The sequence below is a fragment of the Bos indicus genome, chromosome 1 (genome assembly GCF_029378745.1).
Source record: "Bos indicus isolate NIAB-ARS_2022 breed Sahiwal x Tharparkar chromosome 1, NIAB-ARS_B.indTharparkar_mat_pri_1.0, whole genome shotgun sequence".
Classification (NCBI taxonomy): domain Eukaryota; kingdom Metazoa; phylum Chordata; class Mammalia; order Artiodactyla; family Bovidae; genus Bos; species Bos indicus.
Window position 1 is genome coordinate 127755255 of NC_091760.1, and position 14028 is coordinate 127769282.

Consider the following 14028-nt stretch of genomic DNA (forward strand, 5'->3'; position numbering starts at 1 on the left):
TGTTTTAGCCACATCTCTACTCACTCCTCCCATCCCACTTATTATTTTAAAGCAATGTACAGGTGTTTTCTAATTTCATCTATAAATATTTCGGTATATACAACTACATTATCCAGTCAGTATTCAAATTCTCCTGAACTTACTGAACAGTTTTCTAATAGTCTATTCAAATCCAAGTTCACAGACTGTAATTGGTTGATGGATTCAAGCAATTAAGAAATCAGATAATTTATCTATAGAATTTTCCAGTCTTAGGACTATGTTAACTCTATCCCCATGGTATCATTTAACATATTCGTCTGTCTCATTTCCTGTATCCTGGAGTATATTGGATACTGGAGTATATCTAGGGGCTTGGTTAGATTGAATTTGATATTCTGGTAGGAATACATTGATAGTACTGTGTAGTTACACCAGGAGGCAGTGATGTCATTGTTTTCTCCTTTTTGTGATATTTGCAATTATTGATGATCACTGCCAAGAGTCATTAATCTGCACAGGTTTCAAAATGATAACTATAATTCTATCATTCCTCCTTCAATCATTAGCCAGAATGTTTTTTTATAAAGAAGTCAGTAGTTCTGATATTTACTCCTGACATTTACCACTTATGTCCTCCCCTAATACACTAAATTGATTAAAAATAGGAGAGGAGGTTTTAACAGAATACTAGCTTTGAGAAAGATATGATAAAGATAAATGAGAATAGAGAATTAACCAAGCAACATTTAAAAAATGAAGGAATGGTAATATAAGAAGAAATTATATAGAAATTATAGCACTACCCACAAAAAAGGAATTCCTGTTTCAGAAAACCAAGCTTCAGAACTTCTACTCTCTGATTTGAGAAATAATGATGTAAATAATTTGCCTATGGAAATAACTGGAAATAAGCCTGTCAGCAAGGATGACTCTGAAGTGCCTCCAATGGAAGTCTAGGTGGCAGATCCCCAATCATTCTGGCGTGGGCATCACTTTGGTCAATTTCCCACAGTGTAATATGTATGTGTACATACATACACTACACAGTGTCGTGCAGTATGTTCTGTAGCTCTGCAAATTCAGATACCTAGTTCAATCAGCAAATCTAGAAGTGAATCTGAATCACAATGACGGAGCAGAGACCAATATATTTAAAATAGAAGGCCAATTACTAAATTTATGGCAAGAAATACTGCTGACATGCAAACAACATGGGTTCAAACTACACAATTCCTGGAATACACAATCCCCCACGAATACAGAGGGAAGACTGTACCGCATTCGAGTGGCAAAGATACCTGTACTTTATCGTGACTGATGTATTTTATTACGGAAATGTTAATTCACAAAAGTAGGGAGAAGAGTGATACTATTAACAAGCAACACCCTCACCATCAACCCCATGCATTTATCACCTGGCTTAACTATTATCACCATTTTCTACAGTGTTTCATCTAAATCTCTCATTTCAACTAGTACATTTTTTACCTGTTAACATATAGTTTTTTATGTTTGGTCAATACATTTTTTTACCTACTGGCAAGCTATGTGGAAAGTCAAATTATCTATCAGAAGGTGTGCTGTGGTGACTACAGGGACATAACACAGAGATTTATGGAATCTTAATCTCTCAGCTAAGACAACTTTGCCAAGGAAAGAACAATGCTTCTAGAACAGATTGCTCTTACCCCACGACTGGGCTTGAATGGGCAGTACTCACCCATGTTTGCCTCTTTGGGAGCCTTTTTTACTGTTCTAGATTAACTGCCCCTTCTATTGTAACTCCTGTTTTTCATATATGGTAGAATAAGATTACTTGTATTACAGTTAAAACCTGCTTCTGCCTCCCAGGGACTGCATCTACCCACTCTAAACAGTATCCTCACACTCTAATCAGGTTTACAGACTCTATTTTGGTTTGTTCTATAGAAATTATCCTCAGAGTATATTATTCCCTTATCTCCAAATTGCTGGGGGAAGGAATGCCTTATCCCTCTGGTATTCTCATAAAACTACAAAATATCCGCAAAATAGGTCTACAGTCCTAACAGGGAGGGATTCAGGCAGTGATATGACAGTTACTGATTTTTATGTATACACTGTTTTAGGATGCTCAGGAACTCCAGAAGGGCTCTCTCCGGACACTCTTTTTAAACTTGCCTCCTTGGGTTTCTTTGGCAGGAACGGGAAATTCCTATGGACAAAGTATCTCATCCATGTCTACTGGAACAAAATACAGAATTACAAAATTGTCCTACCCATTCCTTGAAAAGATCTTTTTTTTTTTTTTTAAATGAGAAGGGATCACTCACTTGATTTCTTTTTTAATAATATTAAAAGGGACACTCAAATATTTGCTGGCAATTTAAAACAGAATATTTTTGAGTCTTAAACATACTCAAAAGCATTTAGGTGAAAAGTACTAACTTATTATAGTACACTGGTTAAGAGCACAAACTTTGGAGTCAAAAGAATTTGGTCCAAATTCCAGGTCTGCAACCTTGGGCAAATTGCTCAATCTCTCTGTGCTTGCTTCCTTATCTGTTACATAAGGAGTAAAAATAGTATTTAAATGATTAATCCTTATAAAAACCCTAAGGAGGTAATATAAGTGGAGCACTTAGAATAGTGCTTTGCATATAGTAAATGTGATTTATAAAACATTTATATACATATAACTGTTACCACTTAAAGATGAAAAGTTATTTATATAATTATGTAAATGTGATTAGTTGTTTCAAAATACTGTTACAAAAAGCTCAATTTCAACCAACTGAAGGATCCCTTGTGAATTAATCAATCTTGTATGAATTAGAGTTAAAGAGAAAAACCTCAAGATTTGTTACATTGAGGGTATCTGGTATGTCTAAGGTCTAGGGATACAAAAAAAATCTCAAGTATATTTTTCTTCAGTTTTTAAATGAACTGTTTCAGTTTGAAAGAATAAGGAACAGGAATTAAAAAGAAGTTATTAACTGAAAAGGGCACTCAGTTGCTCACATTTTTTTTTTTTTTTTTTCCAATTTATAGTTGGGCATAAAAGCAATTCTAATGATCTCAAGAGTCAGGCTTTTAAAAGAAAAAAAAAAGCATTTGAAAGTTTTAACAAGGCTGTATAATTAAAATTGAGGTATGTAGACAAAGATTACCATTATTTGTGAATAATGCTGCCTAAGCTGGAAAACAACTGTTCAGAGGCAGCTTTTCCAATACGTGAATGTCACTTCTGGTTTCAGAAAGATAATCACTGTCAATGGATTTTTACCAAAGACAGGTGGCAAAACTAGCAAACTAGAAAACCAATTCATCTTAAGTAAATATTAATCCAGTTTTATATTTGTATAAAGTGCTTATGTTGAAAAAAAACCTCCAACCATGTGCTTTATTTCTATTCGAATTTTACTTTCAAAATTAAAAAATTATAACATGAAAAGATCTTTGCATCAATTTTCTTAATGTTCATTTTGGATCATCTAGGAGGAAATGATTGTACCAATATATACAATCACACAAAGGTTTCGCACATATTAAGTTCTCTGACACCAGGTTACTGGTAAAATAAGACAGAACTATATTAGCACTAAGGTTCTCTTCATTTATACCATTCCACACCAATGGAATACTGGTACCAAAGGAAAAAGAAAGATGCAGAAATTCTGTATGTACTGATGCAGAATAATGGTGATGACAGCAGCAATAACTGTAATGATGAGTGTGAGAGATACCCATGGTCACAGCACTTACTTTATGTGAAACCAATTCATCCTCTAGTGTTGAGAGGCAGGTATTAAGTGTACCACCCCCATTCCATAGCCAAAGAAAATAAAAGCATTCAGGTGGAACACCTTGTCAGGGATCAGCCAGGTAGTTAATGACAGAGATGGGATTTGAACCACGGTAGTCTGATTCTAGAATCCATACTCTTAACCACTATAAAAAGTCAACAAATACTTAATGAAGTTCTACTAAACTGCTAACTGAAAAAAAGGTATAGAACATGATACAACGTGTGTCCATTCATGTAAAGAAGAGGAAAGATGGACATATCCACATTTGCCTGTATTTACATAAAATATTTCCAGGAACTCAAAACAGGGGCTGCCTCAGAAGAGGTTAGCTGCGGGACAGACGCAGGAGATAAGACTTTTATCTTCTGAACTGTGAACCATGTGAATGAGTTCTGTTGTTTACATATGTGAAAGTTAAAACTAGCTAATAGCGACAATAACGAGCTAATCCTAACACTTTAACAGAAGTTTCAGAATAAAGAATACACACTATCACTAAGGAACTGACTAGTTAACAAAGGAAAGGGAAAGTAACTGAATCATGTCATAATTTGAGAACAAAATTGAAACCACAAAAGATCAGTTTTCAGGGGACATCCCTGGTGGTCCAGTGGCTAAGACTCCATGTTTCCAATGCAAGGGGCCTGGGTTCCATACGTGATCAGGGAACTAGATCCCACATACCACAGCCAAGATCCAGCACAGCCAAATAGATAAAAATAATAAATATTTTTTGAAAAAAAATCAGTTTTCAGGAAAAGACTCTAATAGTAAATGCTAAATAGAAATAATGTGGAAAGGGAAAGCAAATGAATACTTCTCAAACAACAGAATTATATTACTGATAATTACTTTCTTTCCTACTATTAAGATTAGAAAAAATACACTTGAAATCCTGAAGGTAAAGCTTTTCTTGAGTTTTCATTTAGTTACTAACAACCCCACAAGGGGACGCTGCAGTTCTACAACTGACAAAGGAGATTGTGTTTTAATCTGACTTAAAAGGAAATTGCATTCACATTTTTATATTTCCTCACGTATAGGGAAGTGTAAATGAACGAGCAGGATGTTTCTATTTCACGCTGCATAAATTTTAACACATACTTCTGGCACGTCACCTTTAACATATTACTGGCCAAAAATAAATCTATAGGAATAAAATTAATTTCTGTTAGTGCTCATACATCCTGACTTGGTAGTTCGACAAACTGTTGCCAAATTTGGAGGGCCTGTTTGGAGACATCTTATTTAAAATACAGGCTATAATGGCACATTTCAAGTTCACTTGGAGGAGCCTTGGGAGGCACAACAACTGATCTGTTATTTTGTACCAAGCAGCATGCTATGGACTTCCCTGGTGGGTCAGTGGTAAGTCTGCAATGCAGGAGCCACAGAATCCCTAGGTCAGGAGATCCCCTGGAGGAGGGCATGGGAACCCACTCTAGTATTTTTGCCTGGAGAATCCCATGGACAGAGGAGCCTGGTGGGCTACAGTCCACAGGGTTGCACAGAGTCGGACACGAATGAAGTGACTTGGCACACATGGCGTATCACTTTAAAGACAATGAACTGAGTTCAGAAATTTTCATTTAAAAAAATGTATGCTAACTTTATATAAGGTGGAAGTTCGGCAGGAGGGAATGACAAGCCTCAAATGTTAATAAAAAAAAAATGACCACTTTTTTTTTTTTCTTTTTTTCCCCCCATCTATGGACACGTTTTGGAAGTTACAGCATATAAAACGCCACCATAAAGACTAATCTTAGATCTGCATTAGCAAAAGGTAAAAAATAAAAGAAAAATTTTGAGACTACACAGACAAAACTGAAGAATGCCTGACGGCAGGCACTCAGGAGAGGCAGGATCCTGCAGACAAAGGAGACTGCTGCCCGCAGTAAGAAAACATCGGAACAGTTGGTTTCAAGTCCTCTTCCAGGCAACTGAAGCTGAGCACTAAAAGGGGGCCTCACAAGGCAAATGAGAAAGGCATGTTGTTTTATACTCAGTTGAAACCCAAGTTTAGCATGATGGCTACTGGGCAACCTACTGGAGGGGAGAGGACATACCTGCTCTTATGTGCTGTAGACAGGGGGAAAAAAACAATAGTTTCACACTGATTTTGCTAAGGAAGCTAACATCAGTTTAATGTCTGAACATTAACATGAATTTAAAAGTCAAGAAAAGGTTTAATACTGTAGCCAATACTGAGCCACCAGAACCCCTGAAAAGCTCATTAACTGAATGAGCTCAACATCTAGATCCCAGACATTAAGAAAATAACACCAGAGCCAGTCACAGTACATTTCAATGGGGTATGGGGAAGAAAAATCACTGGTGAGATTTCATAACAGCTGAATCTCTACAATAAACCCTTTGCTTTCAAACATTCACAATTCCCGTGCCTGTTAATAAAGTTTTTGAACTACAGATGTTGATCTGTGATCAAACTTTCTCTCACAAGAGCAACTCTTATGTAATGTTTGAAATGTTCTACATTTTTCCTTCAGAGTTAAGATTAAGTTTTTGAACAGGAAAATATTCCAGACAATTCAGTTCTTTTATCTCAGTACCAGAGGGCAAGTCATAAAACAAAAATAATTGTACTTCTATTTCTGCGACAATAAATTAATGGCCAAATCAGTGTTAATGACTTTGGGCTTATCCATTCAAAACTTAAAATATGCTTAGAAGAACCGTTTATTTGCATAGACAGTGAATGAAAGGGGCTGACCAATGTGTAGTTCACTACAGCATCGGTCTTCTTACCAGGCTTGGTGAGAGGCATCATTTCTTAATACATTCACAGGAACCTTGATTTCACCGAGGAAAACATCTTGGACCAGGTTTCCATTGTTCCACAAGTCGATCCTGAAAATTTTCAAGTTGGCTTGATTTTTTTTGCAAACAATGTGTAAGAGAACAAACATGACCAAATAGCTTCAAACTACTATGATTTGTATTATAGCATTAATTTAAGGTTCTGAGTACTTTTGCCATAAGCACCTTTGCCACAGACATCTTTCCCTCAAGCATTTTTGCCACACACATTTTCACCACATAACTAACTGGTTATAAGGCAATTCTGTCATAAAAAGATAAAGCAAATAAATAAAAGAGAGACATTACAAAAGACACAAACATAAAAAATAAAATTAAAAAGACTTCATTGCAAAATACAAAATTTTAATACATTCAAAATATGTATAAATTCATGGCAATAATTCACAAATAACTGATTTTATTTTGTGGGCTGTACCTAAACACTTGTCTTCTAAGTCCTTCGTTCACAGTATTTTACACATTGTTTTTGTTTTGGCTTATTGATTGGTCTCCTTATTTGGCATTACACTGTTTTGCTAAAATTCCTTCCTTTGTTGAGAGAGGTGTCCATTTCCCAACACTACTTGCTTCTGAGCTTTGTACTGCGTTGGGAAAGCCATCCACACTATTGTTCATTCTTGGCACAGTGTCCCATGTCTATTGACAGATGTTTCCAAGTTCTATGGGAAATGTGGGTTCAACCCTATGCCTCTGAGGCCCTCAGACTCTCCTCCAATGTGGTGTGTTTCACATAAGAAACCAACTCCTGGGGCAAATCACTGTCACCTGTCTGATCAATAAAGCTATCAATTACATAGATAACTAGAAGAAACACTAATGTAGGTCAACCAGTTGAAACCAAACTGTCAACCAGTTATTTTATTTTTCACAGCGAAGTTGACTTATAGCCAATTAGTTATGTGGTGAAAATGTCTGTGGCAAAGATGTTTACAGTAAAGGTGCTTATGGCAAAGATGCTTATGGTGAAAGTACCAGACAAGTAATTTCACATGCTTAAAAATAAGAGATGTTAGCCATACACCTCACTAGCTAAACTAAGACAGCAGAATACTACAGAAAACTATACTAGTTTTACTTAAAAGCACAGAATTTAACTATCTTAAACAATTTCTTAGTTCCAAAATCTAGGTTTTATTTTAACCTGTAGAAATAAGGACTACAGAATTACATTTTTGAATTTGAGAAAAGAAACCAACACAAGACTATAGTTTCTTTCTCAAAACCAGTTAATATGTAAAGATAGGTGATTTTTAAAAAATACATTACCTGATCATTCCAAACATGTGATTAATACACCCTTCAGATGAACACACTGTTAACACCACACCTATACATGCATTTACAAAACTTTCACCTCCCAAACAGCATAGATATTTAAGACCTAGGAAATAGCACAAACTTCAAACACATGCACCTGATGGGTTATCTTACAAGACTTCTTACCTCACTGAAATTTCTGTTAGACAGCAGATATGTTAAGAAGAATAAAAAAATTATTTCTAAATTGGCTAGTATATAATTACTTTTCTATATATTCTTCGCATCCATTATGTTATGATTTAAAATTTTAAGGAGCAATTAAATTTGGGAAAAACTAAAAATATAAATAGGTAAAAATAAAATGGGTGAAAATAAGGTCATTTTTAAAATAAATACACCTTAACTACTTCTGCAAAGAAATGAGATTTTGAGAAGATAATTTGGATTTAAATTAGAAGATAATTTAAATTTAATGCACATTCCTCTAAGTTTCATTGATGAACTTGCTAAAGAGAATTCTGTTAAGCTTGAGTCATCTTTTTCAGTTAAATTTAGGATTTTTCTTTTGGCACAGAAAACAGCAACTCTAAAATCCAATTCACATACCTAATTTCCAGCTTTTCAATGTCTTCCTCTTCTACCTGGAACTGGGACTTTCTGGTGTAACTACTGGATCTCGTCACCTATAAACAAAAAATTTTAGTAAAAAAGTTTTTAATGTTTTTCCTACACAAACTTTAAAAAACCATCCCTAAAGTGTTTGTGTTTCTTATAAACAGAAGAAAATGCATATGTAATATCTGACCCCAAATCTAAATACACAAACAGCTATGGAAGTAGCAGAGAGAGGTAAAGATAAGGTGGTAAATAAAACATCAAAATCAACTTTACCTCCATACCCTTCCTTATCGATTCAATATGTAGGAACACTGGGTTCTCTGGTTCATATGTATCTGTTGGTGACTCAGAGTAAAAGTGTTCTATTTCAGTGAAACTGCATAAGCTAGGAACTGTTTGAAGACTTTCCCACATTTCTCAAGATAACAATGCCACCCTCACACTTCCTTCTCACATTTTTACTGAAAATATCAAGGCCATTGGCAGGAACTTCCTCAACTACTGTCCACCTGAACACGTCCATTCCCATAGAGGCCTGTTTCCTGGATGACTTTTCTCACCCTTTTCTGAATCAGAGGGTGAGATGATCCTCCTCTTTTCTGAGACAGCTCCACCCCCACATGGTATGCAGTAAACACGCAGTCAGCATTCGATCTATTTTAATTGCAGCTTTCTTGACCAGACTGTTCACCTCATTCAAGTCTAAGAAAAATTCTCCCTTTAAATTATGGTCTTCCTATCTCTTTCCTTTCACAGACAAGTATCTCAAAACTGCTACCCATCCTTACAGCCTCCACTTCCTCACCACCCACTCACTACAGTAACTCCTTATAATCTGGCTTCCTCATAGATCATCCTCCTAAAACCCCTCTCTTAATCATCAAGTCTGATGATGAAATTTTGAGTTCTCACCTTCCGTGACCCCTTTATCTGAATGAGTGACCATACAAACATCCTCCATTTTCCCAGAGATATTCTTTTCTCTGAGTTTACCCAGCACGATCCTGGCTACCTTCTGCTCTCCTTGCTTCTACCTCTGCCATTACTTCTTCCTCAGAACATACAAACATGGGTTTTCTCCAGGGTTTTATATTTTATTTTGCTTTAAGCTACACAGGGCTGTATGGTTAACAAAGTGCTTTCATGTTCATTATCTTCTGTGTTCATCAGAACACTGCTCTGAGGCAGGCAGGGCTAGATTTATTATCCTCATCTTGAAAATGAGGAAGCTAAAGTACAGAAATTAAGAAACACATTCAAAGTCAAATATTTAATATGTGGCAGAACTTAGCTGGTTCACTTCTCTCCTTTCTTGCATACCTCTACGCCCTTGGCTTGCTTTCTTGACTCACTGTAAACAATTCTTGAATCTTTATCTACAGTCATCACCCATCTTAGTCATGAAGTTCTTATGGGAGGATTTTACATGTCAGAGCTCAAGCTCATTATGCCCCACACTGAACCACTTGTTTTCCTTCTTAACTTTTCCAGATTTGAAATCATGAGGACAACATCTGACTCCTCCTTTTATCTTTTCTTCTGTAACCAATTTGTTATCTTGCCATTTGTAGTTTCTCATCTTTCTCTTCCGCCCTGTTTCCATATTACTCTCTTGAGTCAGACTCTTCCCCTGCTTTTGCTTTTTCCTTTTTTAAAAAAAACACCTAGACTACAATAGTCTCTTGATCTCTGTTCTCTCTCGCAGCCATCTGGCCAACAGATCATGGTTAATTCTTCTCAAAATACTTCATTACTCTTGTTACCTCTGGGCTCAACAATATTCAATGTCCAATACTCCAACCTGCTCTCAAGGTCTTTCATTAGTTGGTCCTACTTTATCTTTCTAAGCTTAACTCCCTTTATTCCCTTTCAGTCAAATCACTACTTGCTACTCTTTGGACATAACTTTATATGTCTTTGTTCAAAATATTCCATCTCTAATACTCTTTCCCCTGGCTTAACTCAGTGGCAGCAGAGCTCCCCAGCATCTACTACTGCATTTTACTGCTGCATGTCTGCATGCGTGTGCATGCTTTGGGTCTCTTACTCTAGCTAGAGGACAGAGACTGAACTTTTATCTTTATAATCAACTCAACAAAAGGGCCCTTCGAATGAATGTTTTGAGGCTTGATATGCATGCTTGCATATACCAAACAGGTCAGGTCTTGATTTTCAAAGGACCATCTGCTTGTTGCTACATGTTGCCCCTTCTTGGATTTTCTTCAGGCTAGATGTAATAGCCATTTTTAAATACGGAACAACTGAATTAAGTAAGTCCTTGGCTGGAAAATGGAAAAATCTCACACTGGTACATTTTCTTTTGTTTTTCTTTTTTCCTTGCCTCCACCCCCACAATTCTTCCTACTTCAATTCTGGCATTTCTTCAACTGTGTTCCTTTATTAAAGCACAGTAATCAGGCATGGCTAGATGTGCCCTCACTCTCTTCACTTCGAAATATCAAAAAAACAAAAAAACCCATGTAAAAAAAAGGAAAAGCACAAAATATAACTTAAAAAAACCAAAAACAAAACTTTCCTACAGGTTAATTTCAACTGCAACATATCCTATGGGCAGAACACAATCTTTTAGAATAGAGCTTAATTATTTTTGTTTTTTCCTGTCGTTTTCTAATATGAAAAAGGATTTATTTAACAATGCTCCATAGTAAGGAACTTCAAAGCCCTGTATTTTGGGCAACTTCAAGGCAGCTAAAGTTCTCTATGAAAAAAGCATGTGTCCTTAGAGTGATTTAGCTAATAACAAGGCCTTAATCATATTGTACTTTATAATCTCAAAGTATTTTCCCATTTGAACCTCATAGAAACTCTATGACTTAGGTTGGGATGCTATTGTTCTCTCTGACAAAATTATCCTTTCACAAGAAATTTGAGTCTCTCATGTAGTGATCTGTCCAAACTCAACTGGGACTAGAACCCAGATCTAACAAGTGGATGTTGCACTTACTTCACTAATGGCTTTCAAGCAGTATTCTGCCAAAGAGTCCTGGGGGGCTGGATAAGGTGGGGTTCTGTGTGAAGTGGGGTGTGATACCACGGCTGACTGAAGAACGGGTGTGGTCCTAGACCTCCCCCTCCTCAAATTAATCAGACTCTGCCTTCGTTTTATGCACTGGGCCTCCACTGTGTCACACCATGAACCCACAGTTTTCAGGGAAAAAATGCTTAGTTGTATTAACATTTAAATAAAACAAAAAGTTACCTCAAAATAAAAGATTTCATTAAACTGCGGATTGCTTGTTTTCTTCTTTACTTTTGTCTTCTTTTGGTCATTCCTGTTCCAATGTGGTAGAGTTTTACCTTGTAGAACTTAACAGTACACAATTATAAAACATGCTATTTCCAACCAGGGAGCCAGGCCTCTTTCTGTTTAACTGTTAGGATGATTCAGGGAAGGCAGTAGCTTTAAACATTACTTGAGGGGAAAAACTGATGTGTCTCTAAACTCAAACCAAAGAAGAGACAAATCTTGTATATGTGATATATGCCAAGATTTTATTATTCCATGGCTATATTAGATTGACTGTCAAGTTTCCTTCAGGGGTTTTTAAATAACACGTTCCATTATATAAGCAACTCAAATAAATAGCAGAAGGAAGACAATGAGATTCAAATACCTTATTCTATGTTGAAAAATACCCCAGGAACACATTTAACTCAGTTTACCTCTTGGACTTTGGCTACAATGTGGCTTTTTTTAAAAAAAACTTTTTACTTTGAAATAATTAGAGATGCAGAGGAGGCTGCAAAGAAATGTACAGGGAAGTCCCATGGAGACTTTGACCAGCTCCCCAACAGTAACATCCTCCACAACCACAGCACAGTATCAAAACCAATAGTGACTTTTTAAAACAAACTCAGATGCTAAACAGTTTCTATCTGTACATTACTAAGCACTTACACTAAGGAATCTGTTGGGCACTGATTTAAACAAGAACAAAAACCAAGAACAATTCCACTAAACACTTGAAACATGGAGAACTAAATCCCTTTGACAGCATGAATGTTATACAACTGAGTATCTGCTTTTAAATTTAAAACCATCTTACTAATAAGAGGATACTATTGCTTGAGACCCAGTAAGTACCAGGCATGGTGCTTGACATACCATAGGGACAAATACATTTTTCAAAGTGACTTACTGGTTATTTTCTTAAAAATAAGATACATAGTGAGTTTGGGGCTGGGAAGAAGCAGTACATGTATGTATGTATGTGTATGTATATATATATGTTTCTGTGTGGCACTATTATGCTCTTTGTTTCTTGATTCTAAGCCTTCAAGTTGTAGACAAATTTCAACTAGTCAGGCTCTGAAAGAAACCATAATGAAATTATAAAATAGAAAATACTAAAAATTGCTATAGATGGTCTATAAATTATTGTTAAGTAATTTAAATCAATGATACAGTGTGCTTCACCATGTTCTGGAATTCTCTCTGAACAGCACAGATGGCACAAGCAGAAAAGGTATTTTTAGTCCTGAGTTGCTTTCTAGATAAAAATATTGAAACTTCCTTGCTATTTTGAGCTAACATTTCTTAAAACAGGATTCTACCTGCAATAAAATCTAAGACATTTGAAAATAAGAAGGCTGATGATGAAAGAAGGTCAAGTTCATGTTTTAAAGTACATTTTAAATACTGTAAAAGAGGTTGCTCCCCATAGCCTAAGAGTCTGGCAGATTTGAAATGGCACTTGTTTTCCTTCATAAAAGAAGAGTTGGCTATTTGCAAGTATATAACAGAACTGAAGATTTTTCTTTCAAAAAGCATTCATTAGTCTATTTCATAAATAGATATTTAATATGTTCCCTTAGAAACTTAATTTGTAATTTTTAAACTTAAAAATCTAATACTAATTCAATAAACATTACCTGGAAGGGCCCACTAGAGAAACTGTCGCATAAGGGTCACAGCTTTGTCCATTTATTAGAGGCAACCCATGGCACGCCTTGACACTAAGGTAGAATAAGGGAAAATTAACATTATTACACTCAAGTTAAACAACATAAAACATTATCTTTAAATACAAGTTAATAAAGTCAAAGGGTTAAAATTGATTTTCGCATGTCTAAAGTTGTATGCTGCGATTCATGGGGTCACAAAGAGTCAGACACGACTGAGCGACTGAATTGAACTGAAAGTTGTATGCCTATATATATATCACTTATCCCAAACATATGTATGCATGCACTTATTTTTTTTAGATTTTTTTTGATAGTATAATTGCTTTACAATGTTGTGTTAGTTTCTGCTGTATAACAACATGAATCGGCTATATGTATACATATATTCCCTCCCCCGTGAACCTACCACCCCTCCAACCCCCACCCCTCTAGGTTATCACAAAGCACTGAGCTGAGCTCCCTGAACTCATTTTCTTATGCTATACTTCCAAAACAGGACTAGACCACCACAATTAGTACTGAGACTACCAAGTAATATTTAGCATACAAAGCATATCCAACAAGGTACATGCTGTGGTTTGCTAATACATTAAAACGACTGTGGCTTCTAAAA

At 35.9% G+C, this 14028-nt stretch overlaps 1 protein-coding gene across 5 annotated transcripts in view; it reads right to left on the reverse strand.

Moving 5' to 3' along the window:
* The window catches only part of RASA2 (RAS p21 protein activator 2), a 126321-nt gene that overhangs the window by 40825 nt on the left and 71468 nt on the right, over positions 1–14028 (reverse strand). For all 5 annotated transcript variants that reach the window (XM_019961572.2, XM_019961563.2, XM_070793908.1 and 2 more), the window contains 4 exons: positions 13383–13466; positions 11710–11782; positions 8478–8554; positions 6537–6638 (listed from right to left, as the gene is read on the reverse strand). In XM_019961572.2, the coding sequence (XP_019817131.1) occupies positions 6537–6638; positions 8478–8554; positions 11710–11782; positions 13383–13466 (336 nt within the window). The remainder of the gene's footprint in view (positions 1–6536; positions 6639–8477; positions 8555–11709; positions 11783–13382; positions 13467–14028) is intronic.